The sequence below is a fragment of the Manis pentadactyla genome, chromosome 6 (assembly GCF_030020395.1).
Source record: "Manis pentadactyla isolate mManPen7 chromosome 6, mManPen7.hap1, whole genome shotgun sequence".
Lineage (NCBI taxonomy): Eukaryota > Metazoa > Chordata > Mammalia > Pholidota > Manidae > Manis > Manis pentadactyla.
Window position 1 is genome coordinate 34662335 of NC_080024.1, and position 17759 is coordinate 34680093.

The 17759-nt window shown below is 35.4% G+C and overlaps 1 protein-coding gene across 1 annotated transcript in view; it reads left to right on the forward strand.

The window, feature by feature from the left end:
* The window catches only part of LOC118933551 (cation channel sperm-associated targeting subunit tau), an 89602-nt gene that overhangs the window by 52874 nt on the left and 18969 nt on the right, over positions 1–17759 (forward strand). The window contains 4 exon segments of the mRNA XM_057503692.1: positions 762–867; positions 2701–2767; positions 4549–4592; positions 5650–5928. Coding sequence (XP_057359675.1) covers positions 762–867; positions 2701–2767; positions 4549–4592; positions 5650–5928 — 496 coding nt within the window.

Below are 17759 nucleotides of genomic sequence, written 5' to 3' on the forward strand. Positions count from 1 at the left end.
TCTTTTAATCAGTTAAGTTTTGTTTAGATTATATTTTCTAATGTTCATGTCAAAATATCTTTGTATTCCTAGGATAAACCCAACTTGTTCATGGGATGTTATCTTTTCTCTGTACTACTGGACTTCCTTGTACTAAAATTTTTTTGGTAACATTTGCATCTATATTCATATAGACTAATTTTCCTTTTTGTAATGTCCTTTTTAGGATTTATTATCAAACCTCATGAAATGAGTTGGGAAACAGTCTCCTCTCTTTTCCACTTAGTTCTTGTTAGTTACATCTGTAGATTATTAAAGTCTTTTGAAATTTCTTGGATCAGAAGCTAAATTCCTATTCTGATTTGTTTTATTACAGAAGATATCATATATGTGTTGAATAATTTATAAAATATATATAGTTTAAATAATGAGACCAATATGTTGAATAATTTCTAAAATGTGTAATAGAGATGAAAATATCTAGATTACTGTCTAGATATTTATGATTCAAGTTAAGAAATACATCACCAATATTAGAAATATGTTTTGTATTTCCTTATGAGATTACATCCCTCTTGCAGCCCTCCCAGGTTACCTACTGCTCTGATTTTTGTTGCAATCATTCCTTTTCCTTTGACTGAATCCTTTAACAGTACGTGTTGGCTTTTCTCTCTTAGAACTTTTTATAAATGGATCATACTGTATGTATGCTTCCATGAAGCATGACATATATATTCTTCGGTTACTTGGTTTTTAAATCTATAACTAATTTCTTTCCTTAGACTGGAAAAAATGAAAAAAGAATACAGAAATCTGAATACATGGATGGAAAAATCTAACTATTTAAAAGGAGTTCTTAACTCACAATTGGAACATAAGGAACCTAAGGTAATAAACAATACATACTCTCATAAATAGCTTTTAATACTTTTTATCTTAAAAAGATTATGATAATTAAAACTGATGATCAGATATTGCTTATTTGTTCTTAATATGTAAAATGCCAGTCATAATTCATGCATTTCCTATTTTGATTATATGAGTTTCAATAAATATTGATTGGTTATTTATAATTTAGTTTTTTAACAGTTTTGTTGAGATATAATTCACATACCTTACAATTCACCCTTTTAAAGTATACAGGTGGCTTTTAGTATATTCATAGAGTTGTGCATCCATTGCTACAGTCAATTTTAGAACATTCTCATTATCCCCAAAAGAAACCCCACACTCTTGGCCTATCCTATATCCTTCGAACCTCAAATGACCCCCAACTCTAAGGGCAATAACCTAAAGGCAATAACAAATCTACTTTCTCCATAGATTTGCTTATTCTAGACATTTTGTATAAATAGAATCATACAGTATATGCTCCTTTGTGACTTGCTGCTTTCACTTAGCATAGTGTTCTCAAGATTCTTCCCTGTTGTAGCATGTACCACTACTTCAAGCATGTATTCTTACTTCCAAAAAAGATTCCATTGTATGGATATACCACATTTGTTTGTCCATTTCTTAGGTGATGGTCATATGGGTTGTTGCCACTTTTTAGCTTTTATGAATAATGCTGCTACGAACATTCATGTGCAGGTTTTTGTGTGAACATATATTTTTAATTCTCTTGGGTATATACCTAGGAATGGAATTGCTGGATTAGATAGTAATTCCTTCTTTAAGTTTTTCAGGAACTGCCAAACTGTTTTTCACAGGAGCTACACAAGTTTACATTCAACCAGCAATGTATATCTTTTCCAATACTTATTTTTGCCACTGCCTTCTTTTCTTAAATTATACCCATCCTAGTGGGTTCAAAGTGGTATTCAGTTGTGGCTTTGATTTGCATTTCTCTAATGACCAATGATAGGAGAATCTTTTCATATGCTTACTGGCCACTTGTATATCTTCCTTGGTTATTCAAATCCTTTTGTTTTTTTTTTTCAAATCCTTTGCTGATTTTTAAATTGGGTTATTTATATTTTTATTGTTGAGTTAATAATCTAACCTGTATATTTTGACCTGACAAGAAGGAATTCATAGGGACTTCAGTGGATAGATAAACGTTGACTAAGAATCACAACCTTGAAATGGAGGGAAATGGTATTCATATTTAAAAAAAAAAAAGAAATTGTAGTCATAACATATTGACATATTCACATTATTCAGTGACTTTATAATTAGGCATAGTTGTGCTGCTATAAAATAAGTTGATTAGCATTTCCTAATACAGAATTAGTATTTCGTGAAAATTTTGGGGCCTCTTCATTAAAGGGACTATGGACTTTGGGTTCTTATTGAAAGATGAATATTTGGTAAGATCCAGTGATCACTCCACCTTATAATTCTTCTTGAAATTTTGTAAAGCTCCATATCACTTTGTAACTGATAGGCCATAATGTATCCCAAAGAAAAAGTATCTGTTTCCTGGCAGTATCCTCTTATATCCCCTGAAGTTACAATATTATGTCATTTATCTTGTGATCTTTTTCTTTCATACATTAATTACTTAAATATCCTATCATTCTTGGATATCCTTTCCCTGAATATCAATTCCCAGGATATATTTCTCTAAAATAGTGCTGTTTGGATTGCTTTTCTCAAAAACTCATATCCTTATTGTCAATTTTAAAAAGTGTATTAAAAGAAATTATGAAGGCAGAAGGAAATGTTTTAGCTCTTTAAACATTTGCTATATATACACACTTTTTTTTTTTTTGCTTCTAGGGAAGTAATACCAGTAAGGTACCTGAAAGCCAATTTGAAGAGAAGCCTGAAGATACTGTAATATCAGGTTAAGAAACTAATTTACTTTTGTATTTATTATTAAGATAATTAAAAACAAGGTAGTTATATCACAGAAAGATATTAGTCATTTGCTTTACATGGATTCCATCATTTTTTAGGAAATAAACGTGCATTTCATTATAGTTTTAGTGTATAGTACTTTGTAATATTCCAAAGAAAAGACTTACACCTAATTAAGAGTTAATTTTATTTTTTAATGCTCCTTTATTCCTTTAAGGACAAGAAAACAATTATATCTTAACATGACATAGGAAAAGGTATTTTTCTTAAATATTGTTAACTGTAGAGCTGTTTTATGTAGTGGTGCGTGTGTATCTGTGTAAGTCAAAGAGAAGGGGGGAGGTGAAAAAGAGGGACAGGAAATTAAATTAGCATTAAATTAGAGAATTTAGTACAAATTATCAGTAAGATATTAGTGGAAAATACTGTTCATGTAGTCTTCTAAAATAATCTCTCTGTTAATAAAAGATTCATTAGAAAGTAAGTTAAAATAGAGACAGAATACTATGCCCTTAAAATTTGGATTTTGCAGGTGTGGAATAATGACATATCCTTACAAGACGTTTGCCACAGGTCACTTCTCTACTTGTACTTCCCTGGCTCCATCGGGCTTTGATGTATTCATTTCCTAACCTCTGAGCATCAACCAGCACACCAGAGCTATTGCATTTTTAGCCTACACTTCACCTGAAACATTCAAGTTCTAGGTGTAAGAGAAGCACAATTCCCCTCTTCATTATCACTGTTAAAAATGAGAGGTTAACCTCTTGCAACTGTTGGTTGCCATCTTTTTTTTTGTTTTTAACTTCTTTTCATTTATCCAAAGAGTCCATATCAACTCTCATCAAGTCTCATGACTTCTTTCCTTTTGGTGTTACTGTACCTTCCTACAGTTACAGCTAACATTTATTGGTCACTGTTCCAGATACTTTACTTGGATTATATAAATCAATCCTCATAGCAATCAATTGAGGACCCTGTTATTATTTATCCATATTTTTGTAGTTGAGAAAGCCAAGTATCAAACATATTAAGTAATCAACAAGAGGTCACAAGGCCATTAAAAATAGGGGTTAAATTTGAACCTAGTCTATTTAAAGAGCTCAAGCATTTAACCATATTGCTGCTCACATCTTATATGTACTTATATGTATAAGATAAGCTAGCTGTCATATTTTATCTGAGAAAACAAGGCTCATAAAATGAGCTGACTACACTCATGCAGCTAGTAAGGACCATAATACATTTTGTTTTTTACTAGACTTATGCATTACTTTGCATCTCAATTATTTAGTCCCTCTCTCTCCCTTTTTGATTTTCCTTTTCTATGTACTGAATATGTATTCTTTATATTTTTAGGAAAATTTTACAAATGCTTCAAGCAGCCTCTCTTGAATGGTTCTGTTTTCTCTGGTTAATAATAGTCTCTCTTTCTAATCCCAACCCTGTCACTGACCATCTGGGATATACTCTATTTCCTGTTGACTTTTTAGCAAAATATAATCTATACTTGTTTTTATGTCTTATACTGATGGATCTGAAATGTTATCACATGCATATTTTGATTTTATCTCTACATGTGTTCATCTTCCCAGAGATTCATCACCCTGTTTTTATTAAGTAGCATTTATGTTTGAATAGCTGCTTTGATTTAAATTGCTCTTTGTTCTTGAGAAAAATTGTAATAGTATTTTATTAGTGTACATACATATAAACAATGTTTATTGTTTTATATATAATAAAATACCTCTATTAACTTCTTAACAGTTGTTCCTCTTATAAAGGAGGAAGCTGAAGTGATTCCAAGTGAGGTAAGAGAATTTGAAAGAGAACTTCTAATAGTCACTTTTTTATAAAGGAATGAAAATTCGTAAATGGAGAAGTATATAGATGGAAAAAAAAAGCTCTTGAGAAGTTATTCAGGTTTTCACGGTTATTTCTGTTATGGCAGTATCTGTACAGTTACGTGATTTATCAAAATTAAATTACACTCTTAAAAGGAAGTTCAGCATAAAATAGTAACTTTAAAAATACAAAGATAGGGACAAAAGGTGTTGATGAAATAAAGGAAGAAACAAGTAAGAAAAAATGTATAAAGTTCTGTGCAGTGATCTCAGAAATGTATGCCTCAGACTTAACTATATTCTTTACTCTCTCTCTATGGAATAATTACCTATTTTTTATTATGGAAATAAATTAAAACTAGAGTTCACATAATATTATTTGCTTTTTAGCTAATTTTATAGAAGGTATTCATTCTATAAGACAGTGGATCCCTATGTAAACCGGTAAGAATAAGAGATTCTTCTATACTGCTTGACAAATAAGTTTAGTGATTCCCATCCTTGGGTCAGTGACTCCTAAATACAAATTGGAAGAGTCAGTATGTATTGTTCCCACTGTCCGAGGAGAGGGAAAAAGGACAATACAGACAACTTTTCACATAGCTAAGTTTATTTAGTTTAGCAGGCCGTCCTTTATTTTATTCTTAATATTATTTTGCTATTAAAATTTCCTTTAGTTTATGTTATATTAGTCAAAGTATAATAACTAATGGTAAATGTCAGACCCCTCAATTTTCTTTTTTGAGATTATTGCTGATTTATAAAATGTGAAAATATGAGAACCGCTGTTTTGTAAAGCAGTGTGGTCATTGTCATGGATAATACTCTGTAATCCATGGTTTCAGGCAAGTAGAGAATTTCTCAACTCTTTTCATAAGGAATGTAACAATTTATGAATATTAATGGTAACTTGTTATGAAAAAGGAAAAGGGCATAAGTGATTTTTAATCCAGTTTTATTAATTTTAAATATTTTCTAGTCATAATGATTACTTGGTAGCTTCTTTTATTGATATATTTTCTAGTTACTGGACAGTGATGATGAGAAGGGCCTGACTCTACGAGATAAAGATAATTCAAGAGCTATTGCTCCTAAAAATGATGAATCAACAAAGCAAGCAGATACTCCATTGTCCATTCTTCCCAGCCTGACAATAATAGAAGAGAACAAAATATCACCTTTAGAGGACTACCAATCAGAAGCCATGCGATATGGAAAAATGAAAAACATATTCTTTCCACCAGAAGTAGAAATGAAAAACAGATATTCAAGCATTTTAAAAACAGACTCATCTCCATCTGAGGTAAAGTTGAAAAGTATCTATATAAATCCAGGTAGAATAAAGAGGAGGAACTTAGATTCATCTCCAATAGAAATTAGGTGGCAAAGCAACAGTCTAAGCTTAACTAGAAGGAAGAGCACAAGCATAGTTTTCCCAGATTCAAAATCAAAAGGTAGCTTTCAAAGCCAATCTCCAAAGGAAGATCCGTAACTAAAGGTATCTTCCCTCATATTAGAAGTATAAAAATAGGAAAAACAAAATAATTCATTTAAGAAAACAAATTAAACACAAATAAATTGAAAATGCATTCAGATGTCTCCAAGTGGAGTGTGTCTAAGTACATTAAAAATTCCTACCCTACTTATATTCGTCAAGTAAGGCAGGAAAAAACCCTTGAAAGAAAAGCAAAGTGATCCTGGTGTCAGTAATACAAACTAGTCTCATGAGTTGGTGTAATATTCAGCTGAAAGTATAACAACAATAACATAATATAAATTCAAGGAAATTTAAGAACCTTTGGAAATAGCATATGTTATAGGAAATAGCATATGTTCTTCCTGTTAAAAATTTTTATAGTTTAAAATGAGAATGATCTGAATGTATATTTAAAGGGTTACTTAAGTCTTTATGTCTTATTTGAATCCTTATTATAAGTAACTCGTAAGGCAGTGTAAGGAAGTGTACTGGCCAGTGGGTAAACAATCTGAAATTAAGTAAGGCTCTGCCTCTAAATACCTCAGCAAGTTTGGGCATCTAAATCTCCAGGCCTATTTCCTCATCTATTGAATGGTAGATCATGCTAGTTAAATTTCCTTCTAAATACCGGAAGATATAATTTTATTAAATATCTCTAGTTGGTGAATTATTGTTAATTACCCAGATCAATAGCCTAACCAATGTAACTTAAAAAGAATAGCATTCTTGTTTTTACTGAATGTGAAAGTAATACACAGTCATTATAGAAAAATTTGAAAATAGAAGAGAAAAATTAGTTATAATTCTGCCACATTTAACAATTTTATATCCTTTGAGTCTTCTTATGCATACATATGTATATCTCTTATTTATTTTTAAAAACTTGGATCAAGCTATATATATATAGTTTTATATTGTGGCTTTTTAAACTTGACATTTTACTATAAGCATGGTACCATGGTACCTGAATTTTCTTAAAAATTTGCAACATGTAGACTACCCTCAAATATGGATATTTGGTAATTCTTTAAACAGTTTCTATATTGTTGAACATTAAGTTTGAAATTAATATCCATTTACTTAACTGTTTATTTGCATCTGTGATTATCTTCTCATATATTCATCGAAATGGCCTATTGACTAATTGTTTTCCAGAAAGATTGCACCACTTTACATTCTTACCAATAGTATTTGAGTATAGATTGTTTTTTATATAATGATTAAAACTTTTTCATACTTGTTAGCCATTTTGATTTTTTTAATATGATGAAAACTTTTTCATAATGATTAACTTTTTATATATGATTAAACAGTGATTAAAACTTTTTTATACTAACAAGCCATTTTGATTTTTTTAATATTATGATGAAAATTTTTCATAATGATTAAAACTTTTTTTATATGTGATTAAATAATGATTAAAACATTTTCATACTAACAAGCCATTTTGATTTTCCTTTCTATGAGGAGACAGATAATGTCTTTTGTCCATTTTTTGTTGTTGAGTACTTGGTGATGTTTTTAGGTTTTATAATGAGGTCTTTTTATTATAAGGGTATTAACCACTTGTATATTCATGGCACATGCTTTTGCATAGTTTGTAGTTTGCCTTTTAATTTCTCAATTGAGCCTGACTTCCAAAATAACAGTTTTCACTTGATAGGTGAAGTACTTATTGCTGCATAACAAACAATACCAAAACTTAGTGGCTTAAAATAACTATATTATTATCTCTCAAGATTCTGTGGGTTGACTGTGCTTAGTGGGGCCATTGTTTTGCTCATTTAGTGTTGGCTGGGCCCCTACTCATCTAGGAACTCAACTGAGCTGGAACACTCATATGTCTTACACCTTAACGGTAATAGCTGTAAGCCTGAGCTCCATTGGGATGCACGAACATCTGGTTTAATGTGTCTGTTTCTTGCTCTCTCTCTCTCTCTCCATGTAATCTAAGGGATTATCCCTCTCCCTCTCCATGTGGCCTATTCATGTAGTCTCTCTATGTGGTCTTTCTAGCAGGGCAACTGAACTTATGTAGCAACTTGGAATTTCCAGTATACAAAAACAGAAGCTTCAGGTCCTATTAAGATTTAGGTGTGGGACTAGCACAGGGCCACTTCCGCTGGATTTTCTTTTAATGTCCTCTGTTGTGCTCTTCAATGATTGGATCTCCATCCTAAATTCTTTCTTGAGTTTTTGAATATTTTTCTGTACCTGCATGAGCATGTTTATGATTTTTATTTTGAAATATTTCAGGAAGATTTATTAAAGCTCTACTCTCTGGAGCTGCTCAGCCCCTGGAGTTATGTCAGGGGTTGCAGGGGAGTGGTGCTGGTGCCTGGGGGAAGGAAAGGGCTGTTTTCTGCTTCTTGGCTGCTATGCCTGTCTCCACCATCAGAATCAGTGGGCTGAACACACAGGTGTAAGCCTCTATGTTTTGTGTTTGTAGCTGCCATAGGTGGGCCTTCCCTCTGGCTGGCCTTAAGCCAGGGCAGGGGCTGCCTGTTTGCGAGCCAGGTGCAGGCTAGCCGGGAGGAAAACACAGCAGGCTGTGTATCATGGTGGGTGGCCTTGGAGCTGTGTAGCCAGCCAGGGGGATGGAGCGCCTGAAGATGGTTTAAATTCCCAATTGCTGGGCAGAGTACCTGTCTACCTGTCCTTTCTTTTGTCTACCTGTCCTTTCTCCTGAGCAGTAAGCTCTGTGCAATCCTTGCCCCTTTAGCAACCCTCTCGCTGTTAGCAAGTCTCTCAGACTGCCCACCTGGATCAGCCGGATATGAATTCCTGTTTCCCACAAGCAGCTGGAATCTCCAACTCTCCAGATATTCCACCTGTCTTAGCTTTCCAACCCCACTAATCTCCAGAACACCATGCAATGTATGTTTGTGCTCCCAGAGCAGATCTCCAGGGCTAGGTGTTCAGCAGTCCCAAGCCTCCACTCCCCACTCCATTTCTCTTCCTCCCGCCAGTGAACTGAGGTGAGGGAAGGGCTTGGGTCCCACTGGGTCATGGCTTTGGTACGTTACCCTGTTCCATGAGGTCTGTTCTTTTCTCCAGGTGTATGCAGTCTGGTGTAGCCTTCTTTCCTGTTACTCTCTCAGGATTAGTTGTAATAATTATATTTTCGTATTATATGTTCTTTTAGGAGGTCTCTGTATCACCTCTCACGCTGCCATCTTTAATCCAATCCCTCAATGCAATGTTGATTAAAATGCTAACAGCATTCTTCAATGAACTAGAACAAATAGTTCTAAAATTCATATGGAACCACAAAGGACCCCGAATAGCCAAAGCACTCCTGAGAAAGAAGAACAATGATGGGGTTTTACACTCCCTGACTTTAAGCTCTACTACAAAGCTATAGTAATAATCAAAATAGTATGGTATTGGCACAAGAACAGACACATAGATCAATGGAACAGAATAGAGAGCCCAGATATAAATCCCCACATTTATGGGCAATTAATACATGATAAAGAGCCATGAATATACAATGGGGGAAAGATAGCCTCTTCAACAACTGGTGTTGGGAAAACTGGACAGCTACATGCAAGAGAATGAAACTAGATTACTGTCTAACTCCAAATGCAAAAGTAAACTCAAAATGGATCAAAGACTTGAATGTAAGACATGAAACCATAAAACTCTTAGAAGAAAACATAGGCAAAAATCTCTTGAACATAAGGAGGAGTAATTTTTTCCTGGATATGTCTCCTCAGGCAAGGGAAACAATAAAAAATGAACAAGTGGGACTACATCAAACTAAAAAGATTCTGTACAGGAAAGGACACCATTAGCAGAACAAAAAGTATCCTATAGTATGGGCAAATATATTCATAAATTATTCATACAATAAGGGGTTAACATCCAAAGTATATAAAGAACTAATACACCTCAACAGCCAAAAAACAAATAACCCAATTAAAACGTGCATGGAGGACCTGAACAGGCATTTCTCCAGAAAAGAAAGTGGAGTTACTGGGTCAAATAGTATTTCTATTTTTATTTTTTCTGAGGAATCTCCATACTGCTTTCCACAGTGGTTGTACCAATATACCTTCCAAGAAATGGAAGTGAAAACAATATACCACAATGTATGGGATGCAGTGAAATCAGTGCTAAGAGAAAAATTTATAGCTGTAAACATTTTAAAGAGAGAAAGATATCAAATCAACAACTTAACTTTATACCTTATGGAACTATAATAGGAAAAAGAAACTAAACCCAAAGCTAGCAGAAAGAAAGAAATAACAAAGATTAGAGTGGAAATAAATAAAAGAGAATAGAAAGACAATAGAGAAAATCAGTGCAATGAAAAATTGTTTGTTAGTAAAGAGTAACAAAATCAATAAACCTTTATCTAGATTGACTAAGAAAATAAGACCCGAATTGCTAAAATCAGAAATGGAAGTGGGATATTACAGGCAATTTTACAGAAATATAAAGGATTATAAGATTACCATGAACATTTATATGCCAACAAATTGGACAACTTACATGAAATGGACAAAGCCCATAAAAGAGTCAAGAAGAAATAGACAATTTGAACAGTTTTATAACAAGGGGTAAGTTGAATCTGTAAACAAAAACTAACTTCTCTGAACGTCAGATAGTCTACTGTACACCTCCACCCAGAATCTCTTGACCTAAGTACCTGTGGTTTATTAGTTTCCCTGTAGCTCTTATGACCAGTAGCTACAGCTTTTTCCAACTGCATTCCAAATTATGTGAGACAGAATTGAACTAGTCAGTCCTTCAAGTATCCTCCAGGCAGTTTAGAATATACACACACAATAATTTGCAAATAAGGTCTGCTATGATCTCTCCAGTTCAATTAAGGGAACTGGGAACTGGGATGTCACTCCTAAAAACCAAGAGTGTTGCCATCCTGGGATGCGGTAGAGCAAGAGTGGGTAAAAGTACCATGAAGCTTTCCTACCATTTTGAAGACAGCATTTTCTTGATTGGGTATTTGCCTGTGATGTAAACCTTTGTTTGTTTTTCAGTGATCCTATTAAATTGGTTCAAACAGCTTCTGGTTGTTTTTCAATGTTTTTCAGGAGGAAAAACTTGCTCACCTTTAACATTTCTTGTGGCATGGGTTTGCTTGCAATGGATTCTCTTCAGCTTTTGTTTGCTGAAAAGGTCTTTATTTTACATTCTATTTTGAAATATGTTATCACTGGTTCAAGAATTCTAGGTGGACAATATTTTTCCTTTCATTACTTTAAAGGAGTCATTCTTTAGTCTTCTGCCTTGTACGGTGTGGGGTAAATGGAAGTTTACAACCAGAATTCCTGCATGGCCTTGATAGTGATATGCATGTAAGCACCTGTGTGCACATTAATGTGATGTTTACCATTCCAGAGCCTCTGGTTGTCATGGGATTGCTGGTCTGGGGTAAGGGGTGATCAGCAGCCATTCTCTCTTCCCTTCTGTTCCTGGTACATAATTGGTCAGGCCCCCACCGGTCACTGGGGACTCACCCATGGAGCTCCTCCCAGAGGAAGGGGCAGGGGGAAGTGGAATGTGGGGCTCTGCTGGAGAGGGAGAGCTAGTGAGCGGAGCCTAGCCAGAGAGGGTAGAGTGTGCTGGGAGAGATAAAGTGGAGCACAGCTGGGGAGAGAGACTGAGCTGGGGAGAGAGACTGAGAAATAAACCTTTAATCCCAATTTACCCTTCCCTTGTCTAAGAGGTCTTCATAAAGATCTAAGAGGTTTCATGAAGGACTTGCCCTAGACAGGGAACCACCTTCCTCCCAGAGTCACACATGGTCTCTAACAAGTAGTCTTCTTTTATTCTTATATTTTTTCATCTATAATAAGTGTGCCTTCCTGCCCCCCACCCTGTGCTCTTAAGTTTTCTATTTTCCAGTGGTCCCCAACAATGTGTTTTTGATATGCATGGCTTTTTTTAGGTCTCTTCTCCTTGAGGTTCATTAAGCTCCTCGGATCTGTGACTTTATATTTTTCATCAAATTTGAAAGAAAAACTGTTTGTTATTTCTTCAAATACATTCTTCAATTTTCCCTTCCTATAAGTCTCCTATTACAAGCACACTTGGAAGTTTCATACAAGTTACTAATGCTTTGTTTGTTTATAAATCTTTTTTCTCTGTGTGGTTTACTTTATATAGTTTCTAATCTATGTCTTCAAGTTCGCTGACCTTATCATCTGCAATATCTAATATGATATTATTTCCTTAAAGGTAATGATCCATTTCAGATATTTATTTTTCATCTCTAATAATTCCATTTGGTCTGTTTGTACCTTCCAGTTCTTCTCATCAAGCTCATGTTTATTCCACTTCCTGCATTTTTATTCTCCTGCATTATGGGTCAGATTTTCCTTTTTTGTTTGGTAGGCCTGTAATTTTTTATTGGATGGTAAGAATTATGAAGTTTATATTTTTGTTCCCTAGATTTTTTTCTCCTTTAATATAGTGGTTGATTCTATTTTGGTACACATTTAAGTTACTTGAAATCAGCTTGGTTCTTTAAAGGCTTGCTTTTAAGCCTTATTGGTTGGCAGAGTGGGGAGATGGAGGGTTCAGGGGGCTTAGGGGACATTTTTCAGAGAAGCCTTTAGTGTAGGGATGACTTAGTCTTTCTACTAAAGTGATGGCCTTCTACTTGCTGTACATGTGTTATTAGTCTTTTCCCTCTGGCATATGAGAAAGTGATTTATTTCTTGCTGTGTGAGCCCCTCGAATTTTCTACCTAGTAGTTTCCTGTGGTTCTTTCCCTTGCCTCTACTAGTTCACTACTCAGATAAAGACTCAAGGGAAATGCCTTCAGTTATCTGGAAATTTCTTGTTCTGTAGTTCCTTTCTCTCTGCTACTCTACTCCACAAATTCTGCCTCTGCCCACCAAACTCCCATCTCTGTTTCTTCAACACAATGAGACCTCCATGCTCTGTTTTGGTTCCTCCTGGTGCTGCTGTGTTCAGAGAGTAAACTAGTACAATTGTTAGCTCAGTTTCCCACTTTTTCTAAGAAATGATAGTGCTATGCTGTCTTCTTTTCAATGTCTAAAAACCACTTTTCCATAATTTCCTTCCTGGTTTTGTTGTTTAAGGCAGAAGGGTAAACCAGTCTATGTAACTCCATCTTGGCTAGAAGCAGAAGTGCGACACTTACTTTTCATGGATCTATCATATACACTCTTTGGTTCAACAGTGATTAATATTTAAATTATAATAATGCTAAGTGAATTTTTTCTTGGATTTAAAATAGACTCAATCTATAAACAAAGCAAGGAAGATTTAACTACAGTAATAGAATGTTATACCTTGGCAAATAAATTTAACATGAATAAAAAATAAAATAATAGGTGGGGGGACAGGAAAATGAAACCTTTTTAAAAACCTTTTTGATTTTTCACAGCAGGAAATTGGTAGACAACATCCACTGGTTTAAATACCAAGAAATATTTTAAACATATTACTCAAAGCCTTACAAATAACCATTTGAAAACTTAAAATAAAGCCTAATAAAATTGAGAAGGACAGTTTAAAGAGAAGGGTTGAAATACCATAAATGGTCTAACTTCTCATTTTTCAGAGTGTGATAGCAGCACATTCTACCTGAAGTTGGTAAGTTGATAGTTTCAATTACATAATTTAAACTATAATGAAAATGAGTGGGAGAACTATAAAGCAAACTGTTGAAAGTTCAATTATTTTGGGGAAGTGAGACTGGTAGTGTGATTGTAGGTGGGAAGGATGACTACTACCTCTCATTTTATATACTTTTGTACAGACTGAATTCTTTTGGACTGTGTAGATGTTGCTTTAGTTTTACAAAAAGCTTAAAACATAAAAAAACAATGGCATTCTTAATAAGGCATTGATTAAATAATTGTATAGGCTCACAATGAGAGGCAGTAGAATTAGTGGTTTGCAGCACAGACTCCAGGGTCAGTCTAATTCCGGAGATCTTCTCTAGGAGCACAAACCTACATTTCATGGTGCTTGCATAGTACTCTCGTGTTTAGGGGGTTGGAAAACTAAGACAGGCAGAATTCCTGGAGAGACTGAGATTCCAGCTGCTTGTGGAAAGCAGGGATCCATATCTGGCTGCTCTTGGACAAAAGAAAGGCAGGCAGTCTGAGAGACTTCCTAACAAGGAAGCCCTTAGCAAGAGGGCTGCTACAGGGGCAAGGATTGCACAGAGCTTACTGCTCAGGAGAAAGGACAGGTAGACAAAATTGTCTGGGTGCACTCTGCACAACAGGTTGGGAGCTTTCATGATCTTCAGGTGCTCCAGCTCTCTGGCTGGCTACACAGCTACAAGGACCCCCCTCCTTGATATGCAGCCTACTGCTCCTTTCTCCTCGCCAGCCACACCTAGCTCACAAACTGGGAAACACTACCCTGGTGTTAGGACAGCCAGAGGGAACATCTGTCTACAGCAACTACAAATGCAAATCATAGAGGCTAATACCTGTGTACTTGGCCCACTGGTTCAGGCAGTGGAGACAGGCATAACAGCCAGGAAGCTGGAAACAGCTCTTTCCTCCCCCCAGGCACCAATACCACTCCCCTGCGACCCCCAACATTGCTTCAGGGCTGAACAGCTCCAGAGAGTAGAGCTTCTGGACACTAGAGGGTGACATATACAAATATGAAACACCAAACGAACCTGGTTCAAAGTAAAATTATTAATACAATTCCTGGGAAAGTTTTAAATGACATTGACCTCATGAATCTTCCTGAAAGAGAGTTCAAAATAAAAATCATTAACATGCTCATGGAGGTACAGAAAAATATTCAAGAACTCAGGAATGAATTCCGGTCAGAGATCCAATTGTTGAAGAACACAAAGGAGGGTACTGGAAGCAGATTAGATATGGTGGAGGAGATGAAAAGTGAAATAGAAATAGAGAGGAGGAATAAAAAATAGCTGAGGCACAGAGAGAAAAAAGGATCTCTAAGAATGAAAGAATATTGAGAGAACAGTGTGACCAATCTAAATGGAACAACATTCATACTATAGGGATACCAGAAGAAGAGAAAAAAAGGGATAGAAAGTGTCTTTGAGTAGGTAATTGCTGAAAACTTCCCCAATCTGGGGAAGGAGATAGTCTTTCAGACCTTGGAGGTGCACAGATCTCCCAACACAAGGGACCCAAGAGGGCAACACCAAGATATGTAATAATTAAAATGGCAAAGATCTAGGATAAGGACAGGCTATTCAAAGCAGCCAGAGAGAGAAATAAGATCAATACAAATTAAAGCCCACCAGACTTCCCAACAAAAACCTTACAGGCCAGAAGGGAGTGGCATGATATATTCAATGCAATGAGGAAGGGCCTTGAACCAAGAATACTCTACCTGGCAAGATTATCATTTAAATTTGAAGGCGGCATTAACAATTTTCAGATAAGCAAAAGCTGAGAGAATTTAGCTCCCACAAACCATCTCTACAGTGTATTTTGGAGGGACTGCTATAGATGGAAGTGTTCCTAAGCTTTAATAGCTGTCACCAGAGGTATTAAAAAGGGATATACAAAGAGTACAGAATATGGTACCTAATATATAAAGAATGGAGGAGGAAAAGGGGGGGAAGAACCTTTAGATTGTGTTTGTAATAACATACTAAGTGAGTTAGGTTCGACTCTTTGATAGTACGGAAGTTCACCTTGAACCTTTGGTAACCAGGAATCTAAAGCCTGCAATGGCAATAAGTACATTCTTATTGATAATCACCCTAAATGTAAATGGTCTGAAAGCACCAATCAAAAGATATAGCGTCACTGAATGGATAAAAAAACATGACCCATCTATATGCTGCCTACAAGAGACTTACTTCAAACCCAAAGCCATACACACACTAAAAATGAAGGGATGGAAAAAGATAGTTCATGCAACTAATAGGGAGGAAAAAAGCAGGTGTTGCAGTACTTGTATCAGATAAAATAGACTTCAAAACAAAGAAAGTAACAAGAGACAAAGATGGACATTACATAATGATAAAGGGGTCAGTCCAATAAGAGGATATAACCATTATGAATATCTATGCACCCAGCAGAGGTGCACCTACATATGTGAAACAAATACTAATAGTATTAAAAGAAAATAGAATGCAGTGCATTCATTCTAGGAGACTTCAACACTCCACTCACTGCAAAGGACAGATCAACCAGACAGAAAATAAGTAAGGAGACAGAGGCATTGAACAACACATTAGAACAGATGGACCTAACAGACATCTACAGAATTCTCTACCCAAAAGCAGCAGGATACACATTCTTCTCAAGTGCACATGGAACATTTTAAAGAATAAATCATATACTAGGCCACAAAAAGAGCCTCAGTAAATTCAAAAAGATTGAAATTGTACCAGCTTCTCAGACCACAAAGGTATGAAACTAGAATTAAATTATGCAAAGAAAATGAAAAGCCCACAAACACCTGGAGGCTTAACAACATTCTCCTAAATATGCAATGGATCAGTGACCAGATAGAAACAGAGATCAAGCAATATATGGAGACAAATGACAACAATAATTCAACACCACAAAATCTGTGGGATGCAGCAAAGGCTGTGCTAAGATGGAATATATTGCAGTACAGGCCTACCTCAGGAAAGAAGAACAATCCCATATGGACAGTCTAAACTCACAATTAACAAACTAGAAAAAGAAGAACAATGAGGCCCAAAGTCAGTAGAAGAAGGGACATAATGAAAATTAGAGCAAAAATAAATAAAATTGAGAAGAATAAAACAATAGAAAGAATCTATGAAAGCAGGAGCTGGTTCTTCAAGAAAATAAACAAAATAGATAAACCCCTAGCCAGACTTATCAAGAAAAAAAGAGTCTATACACATAAACAGAGTCAGAAATGAGAACGGAAAAATCACTACGGACACCATAGAAATACAAAGAATTATGAGAGAATACTATGAAAAATTAAATTCTAACAAACTGGATAACCTAGAAGAAATGGACAACTTTCTAAAAAATATGACCTCCCAAGGCTGACCCAGAAAGAAACAGAAAATCTGAACAGACCAATTACTAGGAACGAAATTGAATTGGTAATCAAAAACTACCCAAGATCACAATCCCTGGACCAGATGGCTTCACCACTGAATTTTATCAAGCATTTAGTGAAGATCTAATACCCATCCTCCTTAAAGTTTTCTAAATAGTAGAAAAAGAAGGAATACTTCCAAACTCATTCTATGAGGCCAGCATCACCCTAATACCAAAACCAGGCAAAAACACCACAGAAAAAAAAGAAACTTACTAATATCCCTGATGAACATAGATGCAAAAATGCAGCAGACTCACAGACTCCAAGAAGGGACTAGCAGTTTCCAAAGGGGAGGAGTGTGGGAGGGTGGGCTGGGAGGGAGGGAGAAGGGGATTCAGGGGTATTATGATTGGCCCACATGGTATGGGGGGGATCAGGGGGAAAACAGTGTAGCACAGAGAAGGCAAATAGTGACTCTGTGGCGTCTTACTACACTGATGGGCAGTGACTGCAATGGGGTATGGAGGGGACATGATAATGGGGGGGTGAATATAGTAACCACATTGTTTTTTCATGTGAAACCTTAATAAGAGTGTATATCAATGATACCTTAATATAAAATAAATAATAAAGTAAGTAAAAGCTTGCATTGAATCTGTAAATGGCTTTGGGCAGGA